General features: G+C 37.4%; 1 protein-coding gene across 10 annotated transcripts in view; it reads left to right on the forward strand.

Annotated features, from left to right (window-relative positions):
* The first annotated feature begins 2,593 nt into the window (after window positions 1-2,593).
* The window catches only part of ABCD3 (ATP binding cassette subfamily D member 3), a 135,125-nt gene continuing 112,410 nt past the window's right edge, over window positions 2,594-25,308 (forward strand). For 3 of the 10 annotated variants that reach the window (XM_044672051.1, XM_044672052.1, XM_044672057.1), the window contains exons 1-2: window positions 3,478-3,624; window positions 12,151-12,161. In XM_044672051.1, coding sequence (XP_044527986.1) covers window positions 3,526-3,624; window positions 12,151-12,161 — 110 coding nt within the window. In that variant the 5' untranslated portion in view covers window positions 3,478-3,525. Of the gene's footprint in view, window positions 2,998-3,142; window positions 3,265-3,477; window positions 3,663-12,150; window positions 12,162-15,751; window positions 15,799-15,821; window positions 16,033-25,308 lie in introns of those variants that run through there. The other 7 variants (XM_044672058.1, XM_044672053.1, XM_044672054.1 and 4 more) reach the window with 7 other exon arrangements.

The raw sequence follows: 25,308 nt of genomic DNA on the forward strand, positions 1-25,308 counted from the left end.
TGGGGAGATTGGTCTCCCAAAGGATCACAGGGGGTGGAATGTGTAATTAGAAATCTTGAACCCTTGGATTTCATCTCCCCAAATCCTTTTTCCTTTGTCCATGCAGCGTCCTTACATATTGTAAATAAGTTCGCTGTAACCCTGTCCTCTTGCTCTCTTTTCTCATGACTGTGTGACTGCAGTTGGATAAGCTCCCTCTTTACTCTAGCTTTTTTATTTTCCTTTACTTCATGTTATTATCCATAAATCTTATTAAATATAATACTTGGAGATATTGCATATTAATTTTAATCTTATAAGTTTGTATCCTAAAGAGATTAAAGCTAGGGGGAAAGAACCTACCTGTTCAAAAATATTTATAGCAGCTCTATTTGTGGTGGCAAGGAATTGGAAATTGAGGGGACATCCATCAATTGGGGAATGGCTGAACAAGTTGTGATATATACTTGTAACAGAATACTATTGTGCCCTGACAAACAAGATGATCACAAAAGAAAGTGGAAAAATTTATATGATGTGATGCAAAGTGAAGTTAGTAGAACCAGGATAACCCTATACAGTGTAACAACAATGATGTGTTGTAATCAAGTGTGAATGACTCAATTATTATCAACAAGGCAAGGATTTGGAATAATACTGATAGACTCATGATGAAAAAGGATATCCACTAATATAGAAATGAATCCAAATGCAGATTGATACATGCCATTCTTCACTTTATTTCCTCCATGAATTTTTTTCTAGGGTAAGCAATATGTGTCTTGCTTCATAACACAATGAACATATATCTATCTATATATCTATCTATATATCATATGATTATATATGTATGACCCATGTTGTATTATCTGCCCTCTTGGGGATGGGGTGGAGTGGAAGGGAGGGAGAAAATATGGATTGCAAAATACCAAAAAATAAGTATTAAAAATTTGTATTGATCTGGAAAAAGAAATAAAAATACACAAAAAGTCTTCAATCTCATTCTCTCTTTCAGAGTCATCCAAGTTGATCCAAGTTTAGCGGCAAGACAAGATCAAGACATATGGTGACAACTTGGGCTGACAACCTTGGATTCTTTGCTAACCAAGTTCTAAATGCTCCACAAAGGGCTGCTTCTGCTGCCTTCAGGACCACTGGAACAAACTGTTTTTATCTACCCCTTCCACAGAGGAAAGTCTTCACATACTTGAGGGTGACACCCTCCCTAACTCACTGATGGGTTTGAAGGCTGTTAGTTACCCTCAACCTGGTTTAGCCAGTCTGTCCAGATGGTTTACTGGGATATGGCCACTGTGCATGCTACAGCTTCTTAGAGCCACAGGTGAGACAGCATTGGGTGGTCAGCAAAGAAAGGGACTAATAAGCTCTCATACCAGAGGTATTAATCTTCCACGGAACACCCCATATACACCATTTTATCCAAGAGGCAATAGAAAGTCACTGAGACTTCTTGGGCAAAGGAGTATCAAGGTTAGACTTATATCCTAGAAAGTTTATTTTCGTGGTTAAGTAAAGAATTGATAAGAGAGAGATGAGACTGGAAATGAGATTAATAAAGAGGCTATGACATGACTCCTTCTTTGTTCTATTCTTTCAGTCACCACTAACTCTTCATGGACCCATTTGAGACTTTCTTGGCAAAGATACTGGAATGGTTTTCTATTTCCTTTTCCAGCTTATTTTACAGATAAGAACACTGAGGTAGACATGTTTAAGTGATTTGCCCAATATTATAGAGAGAGTATATGAGAATATGAGGGTAGATTTGAACTTAGATTCTCCTCACTCCAGATCTGCTACTCTATTCACTGCTCCAAGTAGGTACTCCTAGTTCAACCTTACCCCTTCTATATTCTCCTAGTAGTAGTGAGGCAATGATGACAATATTTGGCACTTTTTTTTTACTAGAATCATGAAGATATATAAGGACATAAATAACTAGACAGAGGCAGGGAGAAATGAAAACAATCTATCTATGGTGAGCTTAGTGGTTAAACCTTATGTTTGATAAGTACCTGTGTCTTGTCATTTGAAGCCACTTCATTCTGTGGCTTAACCAATAAGTCTGAGCTCCTAATTTCATTTTAGCAAAAAAAAACCAAAAAACAAAAAAACCCAACAACAACAACAACAACAAAAACCCCAGTATAACAATCATAGAGGTAATAACCAGAACTAGCTTTGGGACCAGGGGTTCAAGTCTTGCTTCTTGTATACATCTTGCCTGTGTGACCCAGAGCAATTCATTTAAGTTTTCAGTGTCTCAGACGATTCTTTTGGAAGGTGCTGATTTTCGATGTTAATAGTTTCCAGCAATCACAAATCTTGTCCCAAAAGGCATTAGGTAGGTACCATTGAATGGCAAGGTCTTGGCGGGGTTCCATCTCATCTCTGTCCTGCTTGGGTCAGCTCTTTTCCATTCAGACCCAACCACTCAGTCAGCTTGCCCAAATTCTTGTCATGACTGTTTAGAACTGCCTTACTATTATTATTATTATTATTATTATTATTATTATTATTATTATTATTATTATTATTATTATTTTGCTTCGGAGATCACTTCTGCTGTCTACCTACTCTAAAAGTCAGGGGGCCAAACATTTTTCTTTTTCCATTCCTTTTTGCCTCTGGCTGTTATTGCCTGCCTTAACAAATCACCCCAGGCTTTATTGAGCAAGAGTGGGGAGGAGGAGGTAAAGGTAAAGAGTGACCTTTTGTTCTACATTCTGGCGGCGTCAAAATTGCCACTTTCCCTGGTGTGTAGTCCTTTGTGGACTGGAGGAGGCGTAATGAATCTTTATTTCTTTCTTTTCTGAAGCCCCCACTCCCTTGTTCCCAAAGTGAAAAACTACAGCCTTTCTGGGGCTGATGGGATAATGAAGGCAGTCCTTTATCTGTGATACCTTTTTGGCTTCTTGGAGGAGGGCCAGGAAAGCAACAAGGTTCCTGTGGTTACCTTTGTACGCGCTAGGGGCAGCCAGTCTCGCCCGTCCGCAGGTTTGCAGAGGGGCCTTCCGAAGCCACAAGGCTCATTAGTGTCATGTTCACCTCTTTCCTGGGATAGTACCTGGGGCTGGCGTGGGGGGAGGGGAGAGTCAGAACGGGTAGGTAAGGCATACTCAGCTTGTGCATGCTTTTCTAGTTCTCAAGAATCCCTGGAGAGTTGGAAGGAAGTGTCAAGACCGTATGGAGAGAGAATGGAAGGACTTCCGAGGCGGAGGGGTTCAAGTTCAAACAACTGCCGCCCATAACCAAGCAAAAAAGGTAAGCACAGGGGGTGCGGGGAGAGGGCTTCCTAAGGGAGAGGGCACTGAAGGGGGCGTGGTCAAGGCAGGCGCGGGGCGGGGAATCGCGTGAAGCGAGGAAAGACGAGGGGCGGGCCCGCGCGGGGCACGGCCCTTCGCTCGCCTCCCCTCTCCACCCTCCCGCTAGCCCTACCCCGGCTTCCCAGCCTCCCCCGCGCTTCCTCGGCTCGGGCAGTCGTAGCAGCGGGCGCGCGTCCCCGTCCCGGGCTCGTTCCATGCTATGGCGGCCTACAGCAAGTACCTGACGGCGCGGAACTCCTCGCTGGCCGGGGCCGCATTCCTGGTGCTCTGTCTGCTCCACAAGCGGCGCCGCGCTGCCGCCGCCGCCGCTTCCCGTATCGGAGGCCCGCAGCAGGGGTAAGCGGAGCCCGCAGTCGCCCCCTCCTCTACGGGAGCCCGCGCTGAGCACCTCCGCGCTACGGGCACACGCTCCGGGGTCATGCCGGGACCCCTTTTTTCCTTCCCTTGGCCAGCCTGAACCAGCTTGTCCAGGACTCTCTCGATCACTGGGATCGGGAGTAGGGTGGGGGGGTCCTCCTGGGGCGAGCCCTTGACACTCCCCAACCCCGTGATGCTTAATCTCCCTCTGTGTGCGACGGCCCGCGTCCCCCTCCCCCTTCCACGCTTGCGTCCCCCTCCCTTGCCCCAACTTTCCAAGATGACTTCGGACTCCTCGCCCTACCTCTCGCGTGTGTGGGTGCATTACCCGGCTGGGGCCCCACCTGCGGGCCACTCCACCAGGGTTCGTGGCTGCCCCTGAACCCCGGGACAGTCCCGGGTTTGTCCAAAGCCATATAGGAGGAGGTCGAGTCCTAAAACTCCCTTAAATCCACTTGGCAAAGTCCCCAGGAAAGTGATTTTTGGACTCGGCCCGTGGCTTGTCATCGACACTGGCCAAATCTATGACTCCAGAACTTGATTGAACAGGGTGTCCCCTTCCCGAGGTGTGCTTTTACTGCTTCCTCTCGCTCGGCAGGTGAAAGGTGACTTCTCCTCCCTTCTGACTAGCCCCGGGGCTGGGGCTGCAGCTTTTGGCTCCAGAAGCATTCCAGTTGGCAGATTTAGCATTTGTTTTTTGGATTAGGGAAACTGAGTTATCGTTTATCCGGAAAAAGATAAGATCCGTGAGAGAAAGGGAGATTGAGTATTTTCTTTACTCAAAAAAACAACTCGGTTTCTCTTGAAGTTACTGCCCAGCAGTGCCCTGTGCCTTCATCATCATCTTCTTGCTGTCTTTTCAATCAATCCATTTTATTCTATTAAAACTACCACCACTAAAAACTGGAGCAAGAGAAAATTAAGTTTTGTTCAGTAGGAAGAAGTTTGGAAAAACTTAGGAGACAATAGTACTTGTACAATTCTATGAAATTAACTGTGATTTCTAATCTAAGTCTGAAAGATTTAGTTTAAAGGGACATTTTTACATTAAAATGAGCATGGGGAGACTGGAGTGGGATGGGGTTGGGCTGAGGATTCTTGTTATCCTGGCACCGTAGACATTTAAACAAATCCATTCTCCACCTCTTTTAACATATTTGATTCTATTCCTCACCGAGAAAATTATTAATTTAAAAATGCAAAAATAAAAAATGACTTTGCATTAATGTTCTAGAAAGTAGTGCTTCAAAGAATACAATAAATATATAAGCATTAAAGGAATAGATAACAGAACTAGATAGTCCTCGATGCAAATTTTAGATATAATTTAACAACATTAGCAGCAGAATAGTACGATATAATTTTTGTTAAAAACACTCTAAAATGAAAATTCTTTTATTAGCAATAACACAAAGCATTTTGAAATTAAATTGCATTTGGTTAACATATTGAATTAGAAATCATTGCTTCAAGATCTATTGAATAGGAATAGATATAAGAATTGTTGGTCATAGATAAAACTGGGAATTTAAAAAGAAAAGAAACACAAAACAAATTACTTTTATCCCACAAAATATTTAAGATTTGATAAGGATTTTAAAATATTATTTTTTGAGAGGAAATGAAACAGTCCAATCACCTGTAGAGAGAGGTGTGTACAGGATCAATGATTTAATTTGTAAAAATTACTCTTCACTGAGGAAACTTCCTCTAATAATGAAGGTCTTATAACCTTCTCTGCAACTTAGAAACTTAAGAGTACCTAGAATGTTGAGAGGTAGCTGGGATCACTGCAGTGAGGATCAGTGGCAGAACTTGAATTCATGTCTTCTTTGTTTGCTCTGTCTTCCATGCCAAGATGCCTCTAGAAAGCTTTATAGGTATACTGCGGTCTAGATGGTTTTAATTATCTTTCTGTAACTGAGCAAGATAAATGACACTTTTGTATTATAGCTTGTGAAAATTGCCCTTTTAATGGGTGGAGTTCTTATATTTAACTGTCCTTATGAATCTCCTTGGTAATGGCTAATTAGATGTATGTGAAGGTTAATCAAGAAAGAAGTCCAATAAGTCATGCCTTTCATTTTGTGCAGTTAAAAATGTTGGACGACAGAAGCTTCTAGAGTTGAGCTCTTGTAAAATAAGGTGGATAGAGATGTTTTTGTTTTGTTTTGTTTTAAGTTTAATACACTCACCAAACTATTAGAAAATGGGCTGACTGACTGAGCTGGTAAATCTTGCTGCCAAATGAAAGTCTGCACTCATTTAGAGTCTTTTCTACTACCCTGTCAGCACTAGGAGGGAAAGCACCTTGTCTTACCTAAAGTTGTTTTCTTTAATACCTACTTTGTGCAGTGCTCTATATCCATTACTTAAGTAACTTTGAAAAATTTTCATTTATCCCAAATGATTTTTTTTATGATGGCAAAGCACCATATTTAATCTAACAGATTTTTTGATAAAAGAGAGCTTCAAAAATACACTGGCCTTTTAGACATTTCCACCTGGAAGTCCTTTCTACAACCTGTGATCAGTATGCCTAAAACTGAATTTTATCTCCCCTCATCTCCCCCCAAGCCCATTCCTCTTCTTAACTATACTATTACTTTTCAGGGGGCACCATCCTCTCAGTAACTAATACTCCCAAACTAAGCAACATCCTTAATCCTCACTCTCTCATCACCCTCTATATCTAATCTGTTGCTCAGTTCTGCCACTTTTATCTTCATAACCTTTCAATATGTATACCCTTTTCATTCTGAAACAGTGACCACCCTGCCTTTCTTTTATATCTGCTTGTCTTAGCATAGTGTCTAGCACATAATTAGCATTTAATAATTATGATATCAATAAAGCAAACATAAAAAGTTTTAAAATGTAAGTAATTTATGATTAGGTAAGCATTTTAGATAATGAAATTTATAAAATTAAGGAGAGGAGATCAATGAGTGGGCAAGGCAGGCTTCATAAAGGACATGGGACTTGAGTGGGGCCTTAAAGAAGGAATAAGATTTTACATTTTTTTAATATGGAAGACACTAAATATTAATGGTTATTCATTTCAATTCTTATGTTTGAGAGTTTTGATGAGTGGAAGAAACTTTCTTTTCTATTCCCTTAAACATTTTTCAGGAGGACTATCCAAAATGTATCATAAAGACAGGCAGACTTATTTATCCTCATTTAGGTTTATTGAACCTAAAAAGGTGAATTTGTAGATGAAAACATAACAAGTAATCTGTTAGTTGTGAATGATTAGAAGTAATTATAAGGCAAAATTCTAATAGAGTGGACTTATTAAGGTATAGGAGTATATAATTCTAAAATACTTGAGTTTCTCTTCTATTCCATGCCCCCTTAACTCCTCAATAAAATAACATATTTTAGAACATCTCAGAATAACTACTCAAAAGTCAAGCATTATGACTTTTTTTTAATGATAACTTTTCTGGTTCTTCTTGTGCCTTTCTCACTATTCCTGTCTTCAGCTTGTGGGTATTACCCAAAGCTCAGGATTTGGCACACTATTTATACATTATCTGTCTTAAAAGTCATTTGTTCAGCTTTAGCATTTTAGAGTCAGAAAGTAGTACAGAAATAATTTAGTTCAGTCTCTTTGTTTTGTGAGGAATCTAAGGCCCACACAGGTTAAATCATTGACCTAAAACTTTCCAAGCTTCAACTTCTTTCTTTTTTTTTTCTTTCTTTCTTTTTTTTTTTAAATACCCTTACCATCTGATTTAGTTTTGATTCTAAGACAGAAGACCTGTGAGGGCTAGGCAACTGGTTTTAAGTGACTTGCCCAGAGTCATAAAGCTATGAGTGTCTGAGGCCAGATATGAACCCAGGACCTCCTAACTCCAGGCCTGGTGCTCTCCATCTATTGTGCTACTTAGTTGCCCCTTCGACTACCTCTTCATCTCCTGCCATTAGGATATCCTCATTTGAGTAAGCTGATATGATCACCTTAAATTCTTGACAGCATGTCATGATGGAAAAAGCATAGGCTCAGGACTCAGTAGACACCCAAGCTTTGGCAAATTGTAGTATGAACCATAGGCAAATCATTTTACTTCTCTGGATTGTGATTTCACTGTCTTTAAAATGAAAGGATCACACAAGGCAGGGTTTTTAAGTTTTTAATTCTTTTTTTTTTAAACCTTTACCTTCTGTCTTGGAGCCAATACACAGTATTGGCTCCAAGGCAGAAGAGTGGTAAGGGTAGGCAATGGGGGTCAAGTGACTTGCCCAGGGTCACACAGCTGGGAAGTGTCTGAGGCCAGATTTGAACCTAGGACCTCCTGTGTCTAGGCCTGGCTCTCAATCCACTGAACCACCCAGCTGCCCCCTCATTTTTAATTCTTAAGTGTAACTCTATAAGCATGTCGTCTTTTCTGTGAAAATCTGCTTCTTATAACAGATTCTCTATGCCAGTTATATTACTTATCTTCCCATTAGCCAAACTAAAAACTTTGAAATTGATCACTTTTCCCATATCGAATCCATACATTTTTGTCATTCATCTTTTCTTTACCATTTACACTAATTCTTCATCTAGACCAGTGATGGGCAAGCTATGGCCTACGGGCCAGATGGGGCCACCTGAAATATTCTATCGGCCCCAAGCCACATTATTCCTAATCTGATGAACACAATGAGTAGGATACAATACAATGAAACTTTGAAAGAGTTGCCTTAGAAACAGACTGACAGATGAGCATTTCCTTTCTTTTGGCCCCCTCTTTAAAAAGTTTGCTCGTCACTGATATAGACCCTTTCTAATTTGTTACTGTATTATTGTGGTAGATTTCTAACTATAGTTTTCTTGTTGCCATACTTTTTCTCCTACTTTTTATTGAGGACTTAATATTTGCAAGATATTATGATAGGGGAATGCACCTGGGTGGCTCAGTGGATTGAGAGCCAGACCCAGAGACTTCAAATCTGACCTCAGATACTTCCTAGCTATGCGACCCTGGGCAAGTCACTTAATCCCCATTGCCTAGCCCTTACCACTCTTCTGCCTTAGAACCAATACATAGTACTGATTCTAAGGTGGAAGGTAAGGGTTTAAAAAAAAAAAAGATATTATGATAGGTGTGGAAAATATAAGTAAAGGTAATGGGGTCACCAGGGATATTATAAATAAACTAAGTGGTTTGTGGGAACACACACTGGGATTTATGAGAGATTAGACCTGGACATGAAGACTTGAACAGCCAAGCTACTCCTAACTGACAAATGACAGTTAGCTAACTGTCACTCTGACCAGAGGCTTTGAATTCAACAGACAAGGTAACAGGATTTAATTATGAACAACTAAAAGGTGGGATAGGAATATCTTCTTAAACCCTTAAATCTAATGACATAACCCACAGGGAAAGGGAAGACTTATTTCTATACTAACTTAGTAATCTAAACTGACAGGGCCCAAGGAGCAGTGGAGTCTCTGGGTGACTGCCTCAGACCTGGAACCTGCCAGGCTTGAGCAGCTCAGCTAGGGGCTTTGTGGCTTTGGGATTCTTACTGCAATCCACTGATGATCTCTGGATGCCAAGAGCCAAGGTTGTCTCAGGTACCAAGTAGGGAGGGTTTTGCTTGAAAAGCTGTACACCAGATCTCAAACTTTTCTCCTCTTCCTTGGCACAGGACTGTTGATCTTCTCTCTCTGCTAGATGCCACCACTCAGGATCCCAGGGGAAAATTAGGATACAGGATGTCCTTTTACTCTGAGTGCTCCCAGGGCTAACCACAGTTTGTGTTAACACCCAATGTAATCCTTCCCAGAGCACAAGTCACTTCTTCTTGCTCCCTCATTCCATCCTGGAATTCCCAGCTCCAGCTCCTTCCTGCTAGATACATCTTAATACCTAATCAATAACTAATCTTAACTTCCTCACAACATAGGTGTCCTAGGGAATAAAGGAGAAGCCATAATTATCTGCCTTCAGGGTTTTATTAGTACATTCGAAGATTTCACTACATGCTTGGCAAATTAGCAAAGATGAGAACAATCAATGATGAAGGAGGCAGGACTAAAGAAAGACAACTACACTAGTGGTAGAGCTTTGAATTAGTGTGACTGGTTCAAATCTGGTCTCAGGCACTTATTAGCTGTGTGACCCTGGGCAAGTCACTTAACCCTGTTGACCTCGGTTCTTCATTTGCAAAATGAGCTAGAGAAGGAAATGGCAAGCCACTCCAGTATCTTTGCCAAGAAAACTCCCAGTGGGGTCAGTAGGAATAAGACATTACTGAAAATAACTGAACAACAACAAGGAGAGTTTAATACTTTATATTTGGAGAGAGCTTGCATTTATGTTATCTCATATCCTCATTGCAGTCTTGTGAAGTAAATAATCACAGTAGTTTGTAGGGATCCACTTCAATACAAAGTAGAACAGAAAAAGAGAATGGTACATGAAATTGTAAACTTCTGTTGTGTACTTCTTGCTCTTCCTTTAGAAAGGACTTTAGAGAACATCTGGTGCAACACTGAGGAAAACTGAGGTTTATGGAGGTTGTGACTTACTCAAGTTTACACTGTAAGTAACTATTAAAGATAGTATTTGAATTCAGATCTCTTCTGACTTCAAGTCCATCAACTACCTTTTCCATTATAGACCATTGCCTTTCCCAAGCACTTTCTTCATAACCATTCTGTAAAGATTATTCATCTCATTTGACAGAACTTGAAGCTTAGAAGGGCAAAGTAATTTCTGTTAGTGTGCCCAGGACATGGAAATACAAAATGAAAAATGGAATAGTTTCTGCCTTGCAGGGGCTTTATGGGAGACAATGTATACACGGTAAACAAATCTGGAAAAGTAGATTGGAGCAAAATTTTGAAGGGCTTTAAGTTGATAAACAAAGGAGATTATATATTTGATTCTAGAGGCAAAAGAGAGTCAGTAGAGTTTATTGAACAGGAATAATGGGTATTGGACATATCAAATTTTGGCCATTGCATCTGATATTATTGACTAATCCATAGACCTTTAGAGCTGGGAAGGACTTTAGAGGCCATCCAATCCATTTCTCTGATTTTCATTTTTGTCACAAGGGAGTGAAAATTTCAGTCAGAATGAGGTAGGGAGGCATTTAAAATGAAAGGTGTAAGGCAAAAGTCATTATAGAACATTCTTTGAAATTTTATTGATTACTTTGTTTTTTAGATTGCTTTCATTTCTAAGTATGTCTCTCTTCCCTCCCCTCCCCAAGATTCAGGTCTTGTAACAAGAATGTAAAAGAAAGAGTAGATAAAAAGACTCTTCAGCAAAACTAACAGAAAGAACACTAGCTCTGAAAGCAACATTCAGGTTCATTTCTGCTTCTGAAATTTGCCTCCTCTGTAGCTATTTGGAGGAGGTAGCTAAGTTGTTAGAATACCGGGCCTGGAGTCAGGAAAACCGAGTTAAAAATCTGGCCTTTGACTAGCTATGTTACCTTTGGCCAGAGGTTTTGCCTTAATCTGTTTGCCTTAATCTACTGGAAAAGGAAAGGGCAAACCACTCCAGTATCTTTTCCAAGAAAACCCTATGGATAGTACTATGGCCCATGGGTGTCAAGAGTTGGACATGACTGAACAGCAGCAACATGGTTGTATAGACAAATTTCTAAACCTTCTTGGACCTTAGTTTTCTTATTTGTAAAATAAAAAGGTTGGACCTAGATAGTCCCTGGAGGTCCCTTTCAGCTCTAAAGCTAGGAACCAATGCCATCAGTTGAATCTTGACACACTTATACTTCCTCATTTTTTCCCCATCAGCTGCTCTGCTTGGATTTTGTCCCAGGAACATCTTGCCCTCCCCAGGATAAGCTCATCATCTGAAATCTCATCAGTATGGATGGAGATTGCTAATCAAAGCCTCCTCAGCTGCCTCTCCCCTCTGATTGGAGGGTAAAAGGGCTGAGCAATAAACTCTCAAACCCTTCCTATAGAGGGCTCAAAGTTTACAGTTAATTTCATTTCCCTTAGCTCCTCTGTTTGGTTTCAACTCCATTAACATAATGTATACTTCTGTACTAGGTACCTTCTCTCCACTTCCTAACTTCTTATTCACTTGAGTATTCCTTGCTGTCTTGATTATCAAGTTCATTCTTTGTTTTCAGAGAGGACCAATGATATCATAGTGGGGTGGATATCTTGACTTGTCCATGAATTGAAGTGAGACAGAATTGTTCAGTCCTCAGCCTCACTCTCTCTTCCAGGGTCATCAGAGTCCAAGATAGAAATCAGGATGACTGGTGATAGCCAGGATGCAATGAATGACCATGGGATCTTTGAAGTCTGACCAAGCTCTAGGTATTCCACAGCTCCTTCAGTTGCCTTCATGGCCATTGGAACAATTTGTTTTCATCTGCCTATTATGCAGGGAAAGTCTTCACATGCTTGAGGTAGACATCCCCCTAATTCACAGACTCATTGCTTACTCACCTCAACCTGGTTTAGTCCATCTACCAAGAGGGTTTACTAGGGTGTGGCTACTGAGCATGCTATAGCTTCTTGGAGCCACAGGTAAGAGTTGAGTGCCAGGTGGACACCAAAGGTGGGCGAGAAGCCCTGAAAAGGACTTGACAAGCTCTCACAGCAAAGATGCTAGTCTTCATTGAATACCCATACAGCCCCCTGAAAGAGTAGAAGGTATAGTCAGGCAGTTTTTGGGTAAGTGTAGAGATAAATTTTCTAATAACTATATCTGTTAGCTTTGGTTGTTAATTTCTTATAGTTGAATGAGCTACTCCATGAGATGGTAGGCTTCTTATTGTAGGTCTTAAAACAGAATTTGGGTGTTTATATATCTCTTTTATGAAAGGAATGAATAGATGCTTTTTTAGGGAGGAATTGAACTAGATAGCTTCTGAAGTCCCTTCCAACTAAATCTGTGAGTAATTAAAAGTATTTCAATAATTTAATAACTCAAGGATTTATAATTTTGTAACTGTGTTGGAGTTGCCTCTAGAATTATCTGAGCTGAGTTTTGGACCCTAGATTCTTTAACTTATTCAGTGAACTTAATGCTATATGCTATTATATAGATGAAGAGATTGAAACTGAAAGACCCATTGTTAGGAAGTTAGTGGAGTTGGGAGTAGAGCTCAGGACTTTTTAGTCCCAGAATTCTTGTCCCATGTCCTCACATTATGACAACATACGTTTTCAGAGTTTATATTTCTAGAGGTAGAAAAAAATCTAGGCAGCATGGAACAAAAATGTCATTTTGAACCAAGATAACATTAGATGTATCAGGTAATATAAAATATATATCTAAGAACCCTGGAGAACAGAGAAAGGAATAGAATGGCTTGAATTAATATTAGGGTTTGTAGGGAATAGGACACTCCTTTATACACAGAGAGGAAAGGAGTAGGCAGTGTAAGTGTTGTAGAAGACCTGTGAGGCAGATATTTGCTAGAATGGGTCTAATTCCAGGTCCTAGAAGAAGCATCTGAGGAAGAGATAGGCTCCTCTGCTCCCAGCAGTTCTTGGAGATAAGTTTGGTAGCTTGTCTTCAGGTAAGAATCAGGTATATCCATATTTCTTAAAGGAAATATAATACTTATTTTGCATATGAGATGACTAAAATATTGATATTTATTACTTTCAGTTAACTGAGGTGCTATACAGTGTACCCTTAATAACATTTACAATATTAATCACAATTTTGCTTTCTTTTGGTAAAATAAATTTTGGGTAATGAATTAGAAAGACTCAAATCAAGTTATTTCCACCTCTTATTTTGTAATATTTCAAGATGCCTCCTGTTATCTAGAAAGAATTTTGAAATTCCTAGGAATACATAAAGGGACAGGGACTGAATCAGAAAAGTTAAATATCTTCTTATATAGTCAGATCAGTAGGAATTGTTATTCTTAATTTACCCTTTTCACAAAATTGAATGATTTTTTATGTATGTGTGCTGAATGTTTTATTGTTACAATTCTCAATCCCTTCCCTCCTGCTTTTTCAATTTGGAGTTTAGAATTAGAACCATGGTGGTACAGTCATATCTCACTTTATTAATACCTCACTTTATTTAGTAGACATAAAATACAAAAATGTGAGTTAATAAGTTTTAAAAGTTATTTTCTTCACAACAACCTTAGAAGGTAGGAAGTACAAGTATTATACAATTGAGAAAACTGAGGTTTATAAAGATTAAATTACTCTTCTATAGTATGTAACTTGAAAGTGTCCATATAATGTCTTCTGGCTCCAGGCTTTCTGTTTTCCACTGTTGGCTGAGTTGTAAATGTAGAAGGGGGAGATAAGTTTGCAGATAACTATGATGTTCAGATAAGTATGATGAGAGAGATGTTGGTACAGTGTTATTTTAGTTGAAGAGGTCATTTTTGACTTTAGGAAATTATTTCATGGAGGAAGCAGCTTTTGAACTGAATTTCCAAAGATGAGACTTAATACATGGAACTAGAGTAGGAATTATGTAGATAAAGGAGAGGCCTTTCCAAGAAAACTAGAATTGGTCTTTCCTTCCCCAGATTTCTCCTAGAACTTTGAACCTCTTCTTTATACTTAGCACATTTTTATTTGTAATCAATTTAATAGGATTAAATTTCATTTCAGGGAAAAAACTTGGTCATAATTTTCCAGTATAATCTCTTTTCTCTTCTTTAATTTGGGGCCAATTCATTGTCCATCTACAGTGTCTAAGATATATACATTAATGGAACAGTTCTATTATCTAAACAATAGGCATTTTTTTATATAGCTTGTTTTTCCTATGAAGTTAGCTAAGCCAAAATCTCTTTAGTGATTTAAAATTTTGCAGAGTAGTGAAACTATTAAATCACAGTGTTATAAGGCTTGATGAAGTCAATACAATGTCATCTGCTCTGTTAGGCATTCAGTGCTCCTCATAACCTTACCCACCACCTACCCCCTTTCCAGTTTTCTTACACCTTACTCCCCAGTAGGCAATCTTAGGTTCAGTGACTGGCCCCCTGGATGTTCCATGAAAAAAAAAAGCACTTATCTTTCAGAATTTTCTCTGGCTACCCTCCATCCCTGAATGATCTCTCCCCTTTACTCCATCTACTGACCTCTCTGGCTTCTGTTAAGTCCCAACTAGAATCTCACCTTTCACAGGGAATCTTCCGTAATCTCTTTTAATTGCAGTGCTTTCTCTTTTTTAATGATTTCCTATGTATAGCTTGCTTTTTTAATATTTCTTTGCATGTTGTCTTTCACCATTAAATTGTAAACTTCTTTGAGGGCAGAGACTGTCATTTGATCTCTTTCTGTATCTTTACTTGGCACATATTTGACACTAAATGTTAATTGGTTGATAAATGGGTTGCACATGGAGGATTAAAGTGAGAGGAATTGAGGGAAACAACAAGGTTGAAAAATCTGGGTGACTGAAAGATTGGTGGTATTCTTCATCAGAAATAGGGAAGGTTGGATAAGAAGTGGGTTTAGAATGAAGAAAATGAAGTTGGTTTTGGTCATATTGAATTTGGTCATATTAGATGTAACTGTAATTACATATCATATTGATATATCTTAAAATCACTTAGTGATTCAAGACTTCAGTTCAAGAGTGATCTTCCTGGATATATAGTTTGGAGAGTATTCAGTACAGAGAATTGATAATTGAATTCAAGGAAGCTGATTTGGATCAAAGAGGAGACTGTGGAGAGGAGACTCTAGGAGATCCTTTTTTGGGAAATGGAGAACCTTCACAAATAAGTTTGATATGCATGATGATCCAGTAAAGACAACTGAAAAGCAGAAATCATCAAGATTGGGAGGGAGATAGCAGCATCATATAATAAGTTAAAGGAGAAGAGAATATCCAAGAGAATATTTTATTAGTGCTGAAAGAGGCAGAGAGGTCAAGTAGAATGAGACCTAAGAGAAGGCCATTGAACTTAGCAGTTTTAAGTGTTGATTGGTTACCCAGCCTATTTCATTCAAGTGGTTTGGTCAGAAGCAAGATTGCATAGTGTTGAAAAGTGAAAAGGGAAGTTAGAAAACTGCAGTTTGGATATAAAAAGAAGAGATAGGCCTAGCTTTGAAGAAATGTCTCTTTCTATTTTTTTTCCAGATGCAACATGAGAGAGATGTATGACAAGAAAAGGTGGTGATCTTGTGGTGAGAGTGAAGGATAACTGATGGACAGCTTGTGTACTCCATTGGTATTCATATAATGTCAAGAAAAATAGAGGAAGGCCCCAAGTACATTGATTTACCCAACCCAAATAGAGGAAGGCATGGATAAGAATCATTCAAGATCAGAAACAGATAGGTGATGATGAATCTGCCTCATTATAGGGAGTACCAGTGTCAATGAGATCACAATCCACTGAAGTATCATGTTTTGACTAGGTTAGTTTGGAACTGTAATTACATGAGTTGCTGCCAAAAAAATTGTTTTAGCTCCAAAAGTTTCCAAACATGTTTCCAGAGAGTTTGTACACTTGATATATATATTGGGTTGGAATTTGTTATGACATTCTAACTATCAAATTGCCAGTTTTTCTTCGATTATTCTTCCTGTCTCAAGTAGAAAATCATGATATTCCTCTCTCCTTTTGAAACAGTAACTGCTCTTGGCTGAAAAAGCTTTTGTCCATGCCAAGACAGACAAAGGATTAAATGAAAGGATCAGGTGGCTGCTTAACACTAGCTACAGTGGAAGTCATGTCTTTTACTTCCCTCAGTATTTAGCATACATTTTTAGATTTGGTAAATAGTATAAATATTTATTGATTGAATGAATAGGACTTCTCCCATCAGGACTTTTCCCACTTGTGACCAACTACCAACTGAGTTATTATTATTTAAGACAATAATTAATGTAGAATTTATGCTAAATTAAATTCACAAACAGGATTATAGCATAAATTTGAGCTGGAAGAGTCCTTAAACTTTATTTACTCTTAACTTCTCATTTTACAGATGAGGAAACTGAGTTTCAGAGAGAGGAAATAACTTTTGTTACTAGTGCTAACACACTAATAGAGAGAGATCTGGGATTTGAATGCTAGTGATCTGATTCTGCACACAGAAATCTTTCTATTTCACCTTGTTAGAAACAAACTTATGATAATATCAGAAGTAAGAGGTTTTTACTAGGACAGAAAATTTAAGATAGGGATGAAGTTCCTGATACACAAAGTGTTTTCCACTTCAAAGTATAGAAGGATGTTGGAAATGTAAGAAGTTTGGTTTATTTAGATAGTTAACTGTGAAAAGATGGATAGTAGAGTTAAAGTTTTGAACAAATAGGAATATGAGTCAGGTTTCTTTGAAGATCGTTTCAGTTTGAGTGACAAATTGCAAAGGATTGATAGGGAAGCTGGATAAATGTATATCTTTCTAAGTAATAATGGTAGTTGATAGAGATGATATTTTAAGTAAAAACAAAGCATTACATTTCTGAGAGTTCACTTCATTCCATGAAAATTGGTAAAGATGAAAAAAGATTTAAACAGTAATAGTTGGAAGGGTTACTTTTGACACATAATGTCCTGTTGATGGAACTGTGCTGTGATCCCACCATATTTTATTTCATTTGGGAATTATTAAAGAAAAGTGATTAAGATGTCCATACTTTTTTTATCTTGGCATTGAGCAACCATTTATTAAACTTCTATTGTAGGTCAGAACTAGCCTCATTAGTGAGCATATAATTCTAAGAAAGTAAAAAACAATTAAAAATAGCTAACATTTATATAGTAATTTAAAGGTGGCAAATTGCTTTATATATATTATTCCATTTGATCTTATTGTCAAAGCTGTGATATAGGTCTGTTAGGGTAAGTCTAATACCAGCACCCTGTTAGTTCAAGTTTCCCTTTGGATCAGATGAGGTACTTTGTAAGTCATTCACTGAATAGTTAAGTAGTTTACTTTGCCCTCACATAGCAATAAAGATAAAGGAGCACTTAGCTTTTATAGATACAGGTTCCATATGAGATCTGCTCTGATTAGGTCCACAGGGCAGGGTGAAGTGACTTTAGTGGTCATCAAGACTTTTTAATGCCTCCTTAGATAATGAGGAAGTTGCATTAAAGGAGGTAAGGGGATAATCAGTTCCAGAGACAGCTTTACTACTTTTTATGGAAAATTAATTCCTGTCACCAGGAAAACAAAGACCCTAGTTCTATCATAAGGTACTATTCTTTTTTTGCACAATAAGGAGAACAAATGGTTAAGTGGCTTGCCCAGCATCTGGGTGAATAGTGTTAATGACTATGCTAGGAAATGCCTTTGGCAATATTCAAACTGAAGTCTTTTCCTGCTGCTTTCTACATATATCAAAATAGTCATAGCAAGTCTTTGTGCTAGGAAAGAACAAAGTAGGTATCCATCAATTGAGGAATTACTGGAAAAAAAAGGCATATGAATGAATTTATTTCTCAGAAAAATAATGAGAATTTAGGGATATATGAAAGATTTTTATGAACTGATTCAGAAAGAAATGAAGCAAGAAAATAATGTACAAAGATAAATATTAAAATATCAATGTAAAATAAAATATCATGAAAAGGAAATTAAATTTTTGAGTAATGGGAAAAACAGTAAAACACAGAAGAGATATCCTGACAATGATACATTGTCAGGCAAAATTTCTGTATCAGATATATTGTTCTCACTTGCTTCCCTTTGTTACAAAGGAGGGTTTTTAGTATGTCGAATTTGGAAGGTTACTATGAAGCAAAGATCAAGACATCAATAAAATGGGTAAAAAAACTATCCCTTATCAAAATCTTCAGTTGGAAAACAGCATCCTCGAAACCCAGGACAGGTGGCCTAGTACAGTGGAAAGAGCACTGGAGTAGGCAACAACAAATATAACAAAAGCAGCAATAGCTGTCTTTTTAAAAGTATCTTTTGAGGCTTTTAGGAGACATTGGTATGAGTTCTGGTTCTGGAACTTAACTAATTGCGTGACTGTACTTCTTTGAGCTAGTTCCCTCATCTTATAAATTGTGTATAATATGACTTGCATTACCTACTTCCTAGGTTGTTCTCAGGAAAGTATGTTGTAAACCATGAAAGACTGTATGAATATGAGCTGTTATTATGACTGAAAGTCACATGAGAATTCAAGTGCTGTGTTTCTTTGACATTGAATTCATTCAGAAGGGCAATCAGGTTAATTATGTATCAGTTCTGAGGTATTTGAGAAAATTGAATTTAAAACTTATGAATTGTGGTTCTCAGTGGTTGTTTTCTAAATTATTGATATTGTTTTGGATCACAATTCACTTTTTATGAAAGCTTTTTTTTAAAACAGAAAACAATTACCCATCTTACTCATCAGATTTGACTAAATTGCTTTTGTAAAACCAAATCCATCCGTATAGGATAAAAGTTTGTCACCCATGAAATTACTCAAAGAATGTGACTTGGATTCTCAAAGTGAGTCAGGAAAAGAAGTCTAAAGTCATTGGAATGGATGTGTAGTTTCCCAAATTGATCTCTGAAGAGAAAAATTCTTATTTAATAACATTAGACCACAGTTTTATAGGGGACAGTAATATGGGAATTACATCAATGTACACAGTAAGCATTGTGATTAAGGAGATTAATACTCAGAGGATTTCTTAGTTAACAATATTAAGGACTTATGTGCCAGGCACTATGCTCGGCCAAATGCTGATAAATCCAAAATGGCAGGTTTTTGAAAGAAGCTGTCTTTTTCATTATCTTTAGTATACCATTTGATCTTTTTCTGCTTTTGTTTAAAATTTTTTTCTTTTTTTCTTTCCTGTTGTAATGCAGGTTTTTGTTCCAAGCCAGGTTAAGTACTTTGGCGTGAACAAATTTTCATGGATGAACATTATGTTGAAGCTTGCAAGGGATAGATGAAAAAGTACTTGACTATCTTAAGAAGTGTAAACTGATTATCAAATTATTTTTGGATGTATTTTTTAAGGGTTCAAAATGTCTTGAATACAGATTCTTGCATACTTTAGTTAATGTCAGCTCAGATCGTGGCACTTTATGGTTTATTAACTGTCTATTCAGCAAGCATCTATTAAGTACCTGCTGTATACCAGGAATTATGCTGGATACTTGGAGTACAAAAACAGTTCCTGTCTGACCTCAAGAATACTTTACTGGGGGAACAAGATGTACACAGATAAATATATAGTAACAAATAGACATTTCCTTGAGTCACCATAGCACTAACCATTGGAGAGGGCTGTGGAATCTGGAAAACTCATGTAGGAAGCCTTGTTTCAGTTCCTGAAATGAACCTTGAAAGAAACCAGGGGTTCCATGATGGGAAAGGTCAAAGAGAACATCCCAAACATTAGGGTTGGGAGATGACAATTCACACGGAGATACCGAAATGGGATTACAATACTCCAGTCTTACTAACAAGTATACCAATGAGGTGATAGTATTTGGGTTTTGTTTTTAATTTTTGAGAAGCACATAGAATCTGGAAAATATGCACTTATGAAAGCCAGCTTTGTAATAGAAAAAAAAGTAATATACCAAAAACTTGTTGCAATTGCGACTTCTGTATTTCAAGATGCCATAATCATTGATATTTGTTGTAATAAGACCTGTTTTGAAAGAATTTTAAATCCAAGTTTTGGAGATCAGGATGGAGACTAAATTTTAAAAACTTATTCTGATGGGGTAGACTTTAGAAGTTTTCCATTATCTCACCCTTTTTAGTGAGTAAACTAATTCCCAAAGTCTATGTTCACTGAGACGAATAAGGGTTTGGCTATTAGATCTTGACACACTGGTTTTTGTTACTTGACATGGGACTATTTGCAGCCATAGTATCCATTTACCTTGATTTAGCTCAGGTTTAGTATGGTTAGGAACTTTTCTTGCTTTTATTTAAAGGTGCTATAGACAGAAGTCTAGTTATTTGGACTTTTGTGTCAGGATCCCAAAACCTTTGAAATAGGTATGTGAGAGAGAATAGTTTAAAACTTCAATATATATTTTCAAAGACTAAGTTGTTGCTGAACTTGTTAAAAATCATTGTTGTCCAGTTGTTATATGTTTTCTCTGCTCAAAGTCTCAGGCTATAAAACAGTCCAACATACAATTCAGTTTATTAAAATCAAGAATCTATTTAGATTAGGTTGTTAGTTTTTATTCTTTTTGTTTCTGTTATTAAAATTATAACAAACTACCCAATTAAATTTAATGCTGTACTGAATTAATTTCCCTTAAATAACATTTAGCATTTTTAGTAAATGATTTTTCTTCTACTTAATAGTAGAAAGCTTTAAGATTCCAAGATTTGTAATTGGGAAATAGGGAGGGAACTTTCTTTTATTTTGAATTTCTAACTCATAACTTAATTGCCTTTGGTTTTAAACTACCTAATTGTTTCTCTTTTCTGATAGATTTTTAGGTGAGTATTAGGATTCAGCAGGGAAGTTGGCTAGGTGAGAGAGAATTAAGTAAATGATTCTAACTTTCTCACTGTGCCTAGTGATAATTTGCTGAGCATGCTTTGATCACGAACCCTTATGTTTCCATTACTCCATGGAATTTCTGATGGCATGATAACTTGACCTTGATTCCAGTTTTGCAGCCTTGGTTTGGAATTTGGATTCCTTTTGTAACTTTGACCCTAATTAAACTTATAGTAGTAGCTGGAGGAGAGGGCCAGATCTTTGCCTGTGATGTTACCACTAATACAAAATGCAATTTTCTTATCTCATGGTGATTGGTCTAGTTGTCACAGGTACAGGAATTTAGATAACAGAGAAGACAAGTACCAGCACTATCTTTTTTAAAAAATATATTTTCATCAATATCTTTTGTATATCATCATGGTTTCCCCCAATATCTCTTCCTCCCTCTCCCAAAGATCCATACCATATGATAAATAGCATTTTTAAAGACAAAAAGAGAAAAAATTATCACAACTGATCAATACATTGAAAAAGAATCAGAAAATACAGGAAATGTGCAATGCTTATGAACTTCCCACTTTATAATCATGATTGATCTTTATAATTTTTCTACATTCATTTTTTTTTTTGTGTCTATTCTTTTCATTTATATTGTTGTCATTGTGTATATTGTTTTTTTTTGGCTCTGTTTACTTCACTCTTCATAGGTTTATATAGCTCTTTTGATATTTATGTTCATCATACCCATTATTTCTTATAGCATAGTACTATTTCCTTACATTCAGGCATCACAATTTGTTTCTCCATTTCCCCACTGATAAACATTTACTTCATTTTCAATTCTCTATCATGAAAAGTGTTACTATAAATATTTTAGTGTATATGGGAACTTTCTTCTTATCAGTGGCTTCCTAGGGGTATAAGCCCAAAGAATATAATAAAGTCTCTGGGCAAATCATATGGACATTTTAGTAATTTTATTTGCATAATTCCAAATTGCTCTCCAAAAGTTTGTACCTATGCACAGTTCCAACAGTGTATTAGTGTGCCAATCATTCTATAACCTCTTTAGCATTGACTGTTGGCATTTTTGGGTCATCTTTGTCAAATTGAAGGGTGTGCGGTGAAGCCTCATGGTTATTTTGATTTGCATTATTCTTATTGCTAGTGATTTAGAGTTCATTCATGTATTTGTGAATATTTTGCAGTTCTTTTTTTGAGAACTTAATATCTTTTACTTTTTGGATTATCCAGTAACCTTCCCCTCCCGTACCCTAGGAAATTTTTGAGTATCATAAGTGGTAATAGGTGTTTATGGCACTTTGTAAGTTAATCTTTTAATTAGCTATAGAAGTATATCTTTGAAAGATATACTTCAAGTGTAGAAATACTTCAAGTATAGAAGGAGCTGATATAGATTTGAGTAATTGCATTATTAAAGGTAGAGAGTTCTTTTTAAAAAGAATCTGCTGGAATTTTTTAGACCAAGGAACTAGATTTATCTCCACCAGTTATTCATGTATTTAGTAAATATCAATTATTTACCCAACAAATATATACCTACTATGTGCTGCTACTGTTGTAGGCTTTGGGAGACACAAAGACTAAAATTAAATAGTGTGTCCTCTAGAAGCTTGAATTCTTTTGGGGGGGAAGAAGGGGCAAGAGAACAAAAACATAAATAGCCAAGTCAATAAAAAAGTATGTGAAAAATAAATGCAAAGTAATTGAGAGATCCCACCAATTAGGGGAATCTAGAAAGGAGTCTTGAAAGAGGAGGCAATTGAATTTAGCCTTCAAGGAAAGAACCTGGATTTCAAGGGTTACAAGGTGGGAGGCAACCTGATACAATGGAATGAGGTTTGGATTTAGAAACAAAAGACCCAAGTTTGAATCCTGGCCCTTGTCCTTTATGAACTGTTACTTAATTAGTCTGGACCTCAGTTTCCTCATCTGTAAAATGCGAGGCTTAGATTGGATCTTTAAGGCCTAATTCAGCTTTAAATCTCTGATCCCATGAGGGTGAGAAGAATATAGAATGTATGTCCATCTGCAAAGATAGATTGGAGCCAAGTTTTAAAAAGCTTTAAGTGCCCTGTTATTGTCTAGCATTCCACAGCTCTTCTATATGCCCTTGTTAGCAAGCACAGTGTGATCCTAAACTCCTCACTCTCACCTCACCTTTTAGGCCAGTCACCAGTTCTTGCAGTATTTTTCTCTGTACTGTCTTATAGTTCCTTCCTTCTTTCCATAGCGCCACTACTCTAGTTTTGGCTCTTATCACATCTCACCTTGACTGTTGCAGTGTATCCCAAATTACTCTTACTGAGTCAAATTTCAAGCCTCCCCAGAGCTAACAGAGTGATATTCTCAAAGCACAGGTCTCACCACGCCTTCCTTCCCCCCTCTCCCGCCCCACTCAAACCACAGGGACTCCATTACCTTTAGTATCAAATACAAAATGCAAACTCCTCCATTGGGCATGTAAGCTGCCTTTCCTACCTCTACTTTCACTCTCCTCCTGGCCCTCTGTATAGCCTTAACATGCTGTTTCTCACTGGGCATTTTATTCCATTTCCTTGTCTGCACTGGCTTGTGTCCCTTATGCCTAAATGCTATAAACATACCAAAGAGATATTGAGGGGTCAGCTCCAATAAATCAATTTCCATAATAAATTGAGTCACATGAATTTTTTTGTTTCCCAGTGTATATAAAAGTTATATGCAATCTAGTAAGTCTTCAGTCATATTATGTCTAAAAATGTACATGCCTTAATTTAAAAATACTTTATTGCTAAAAAATGCTAATCATCCTCTGAGCCTTCAGCAAATTTCAAGACTTTTTGGTGGTGGAGGGTCCTCAGTGTTGATGGCTGCTGACACAGTAGGGTGGCAGTTGCTGAAGGCTGGTGTGGCTGTGGCAATTTCTTAAAATAAGATAACAATGCAGTCTGCCACTTTTGACTCTTCCTTTCACTTGAATATTTAGAGACCTTGTAGGGTTATTAATTAGCCTAATTTCAGTAATGTTGTGTTTGGGAATAGGGAGTCCCAAGGAGAAGGGAGAAAGAGACAGGAATGACCAGTAAGTGGAGCAGTCAGAATATGTACAACATTTATCAATTAAGTTTGATGTCTCATTTGAGGATGGTTTATTGGGCCCCAAAACAATTACAACAGAAACATCAAAGATCACAGATCACCATAACAGTTATAGTAATAATAAAAATGTTTAAAATATTGTGAGAATTAACAAAATGTGACAGATTCAGTGTGAGTACATGCTGCCAGAAAAATGGCACCAGTAGATTTGCTTGTTGAAGGGTCAAAACCTTCCATTTGTAAAAAACAAAACATAGCAAAAACCACTGTCTGCAAATAATAAAGAGGAATCAAAGTAAAATGAGGTGTGCTTGTATTTCTCCTCACCTCCAACTTTAAAATTCCTCTCTTCCTTCAAGATTCATATTAAATGCCACCTTCTGGACCAGGCTTTCTCAGTCCTACAGATACTATTCCCTTTTCCCTAAGGTTACCTTGTTTCTTTTCTATATCTGTCTTAGAAATATTTCCCTGTATTCCTCCCCATCCCCACCCGCTATGTTGTCGCTGCCATTAGAATGTAAGCTCTTTGAAGGTAGATACAATTTTGCATTTTCTTTGTATTGCTATCATTTAGCACAATGCCTGGCACATAGTAAGTGCTTAATAAATGTTTGTTGATTGATTCCTAAATGTAACAATATATATTTTATCTAGACACAACTGAGGCTTCTTCTGTAGTGGGGGGAGTGGTCAGACCTGTGATTAAAGAGTATCTATTTTGGTAACTGTGGAGATATGATTAAAGAGATGGAAAAAGCTGACTGAGAAACACTTTAAGAGATTATTGCAAGGATCCAAGGGTGAGAAAAGGAGTCTAAATTGGGTAGTTGTGATACAATAGGTAGAAAGGGATGAATGTGAAAGATGTTTAAGAAGTAGAATCAATAAGACATGGCAGCTTATTGGATGTATAGTTAGTGAGAATGGAAGAATTTTGACTATACTTCTACATTATGAACCCGAGTGACTGAAAGAATAGAAATTCCCTTAATTATAAGTGGATAAAGATTTGTCTGGTTTATCAACAGAGCTGCATAAATTTTTAAAATCATTTTTAGTAATCTAATTTGAGCAAAACAAATTTTGTTCTGCTGAAGATGTTATAAAGACAAAATATAAAATTCTGATTAGGTTTTTTTTTTTTAATATAACC

This window comes from Gracilinanus agilis, chromosome 4 (genome assembly GCF_016433145.1).
Source record: "Gracilinanus agilis isolate LMUSP501 chromosome 4, AgileGrace, whole genome shotgun sequence".
Classification (NCBI taxonomy): domain Eukaryota; kingdom Metazoa; phylum Chordata; class Mammalia; order Didelphimorphia; family Didelphidae; genus Gracilinanus; species Gracilinanus agilis.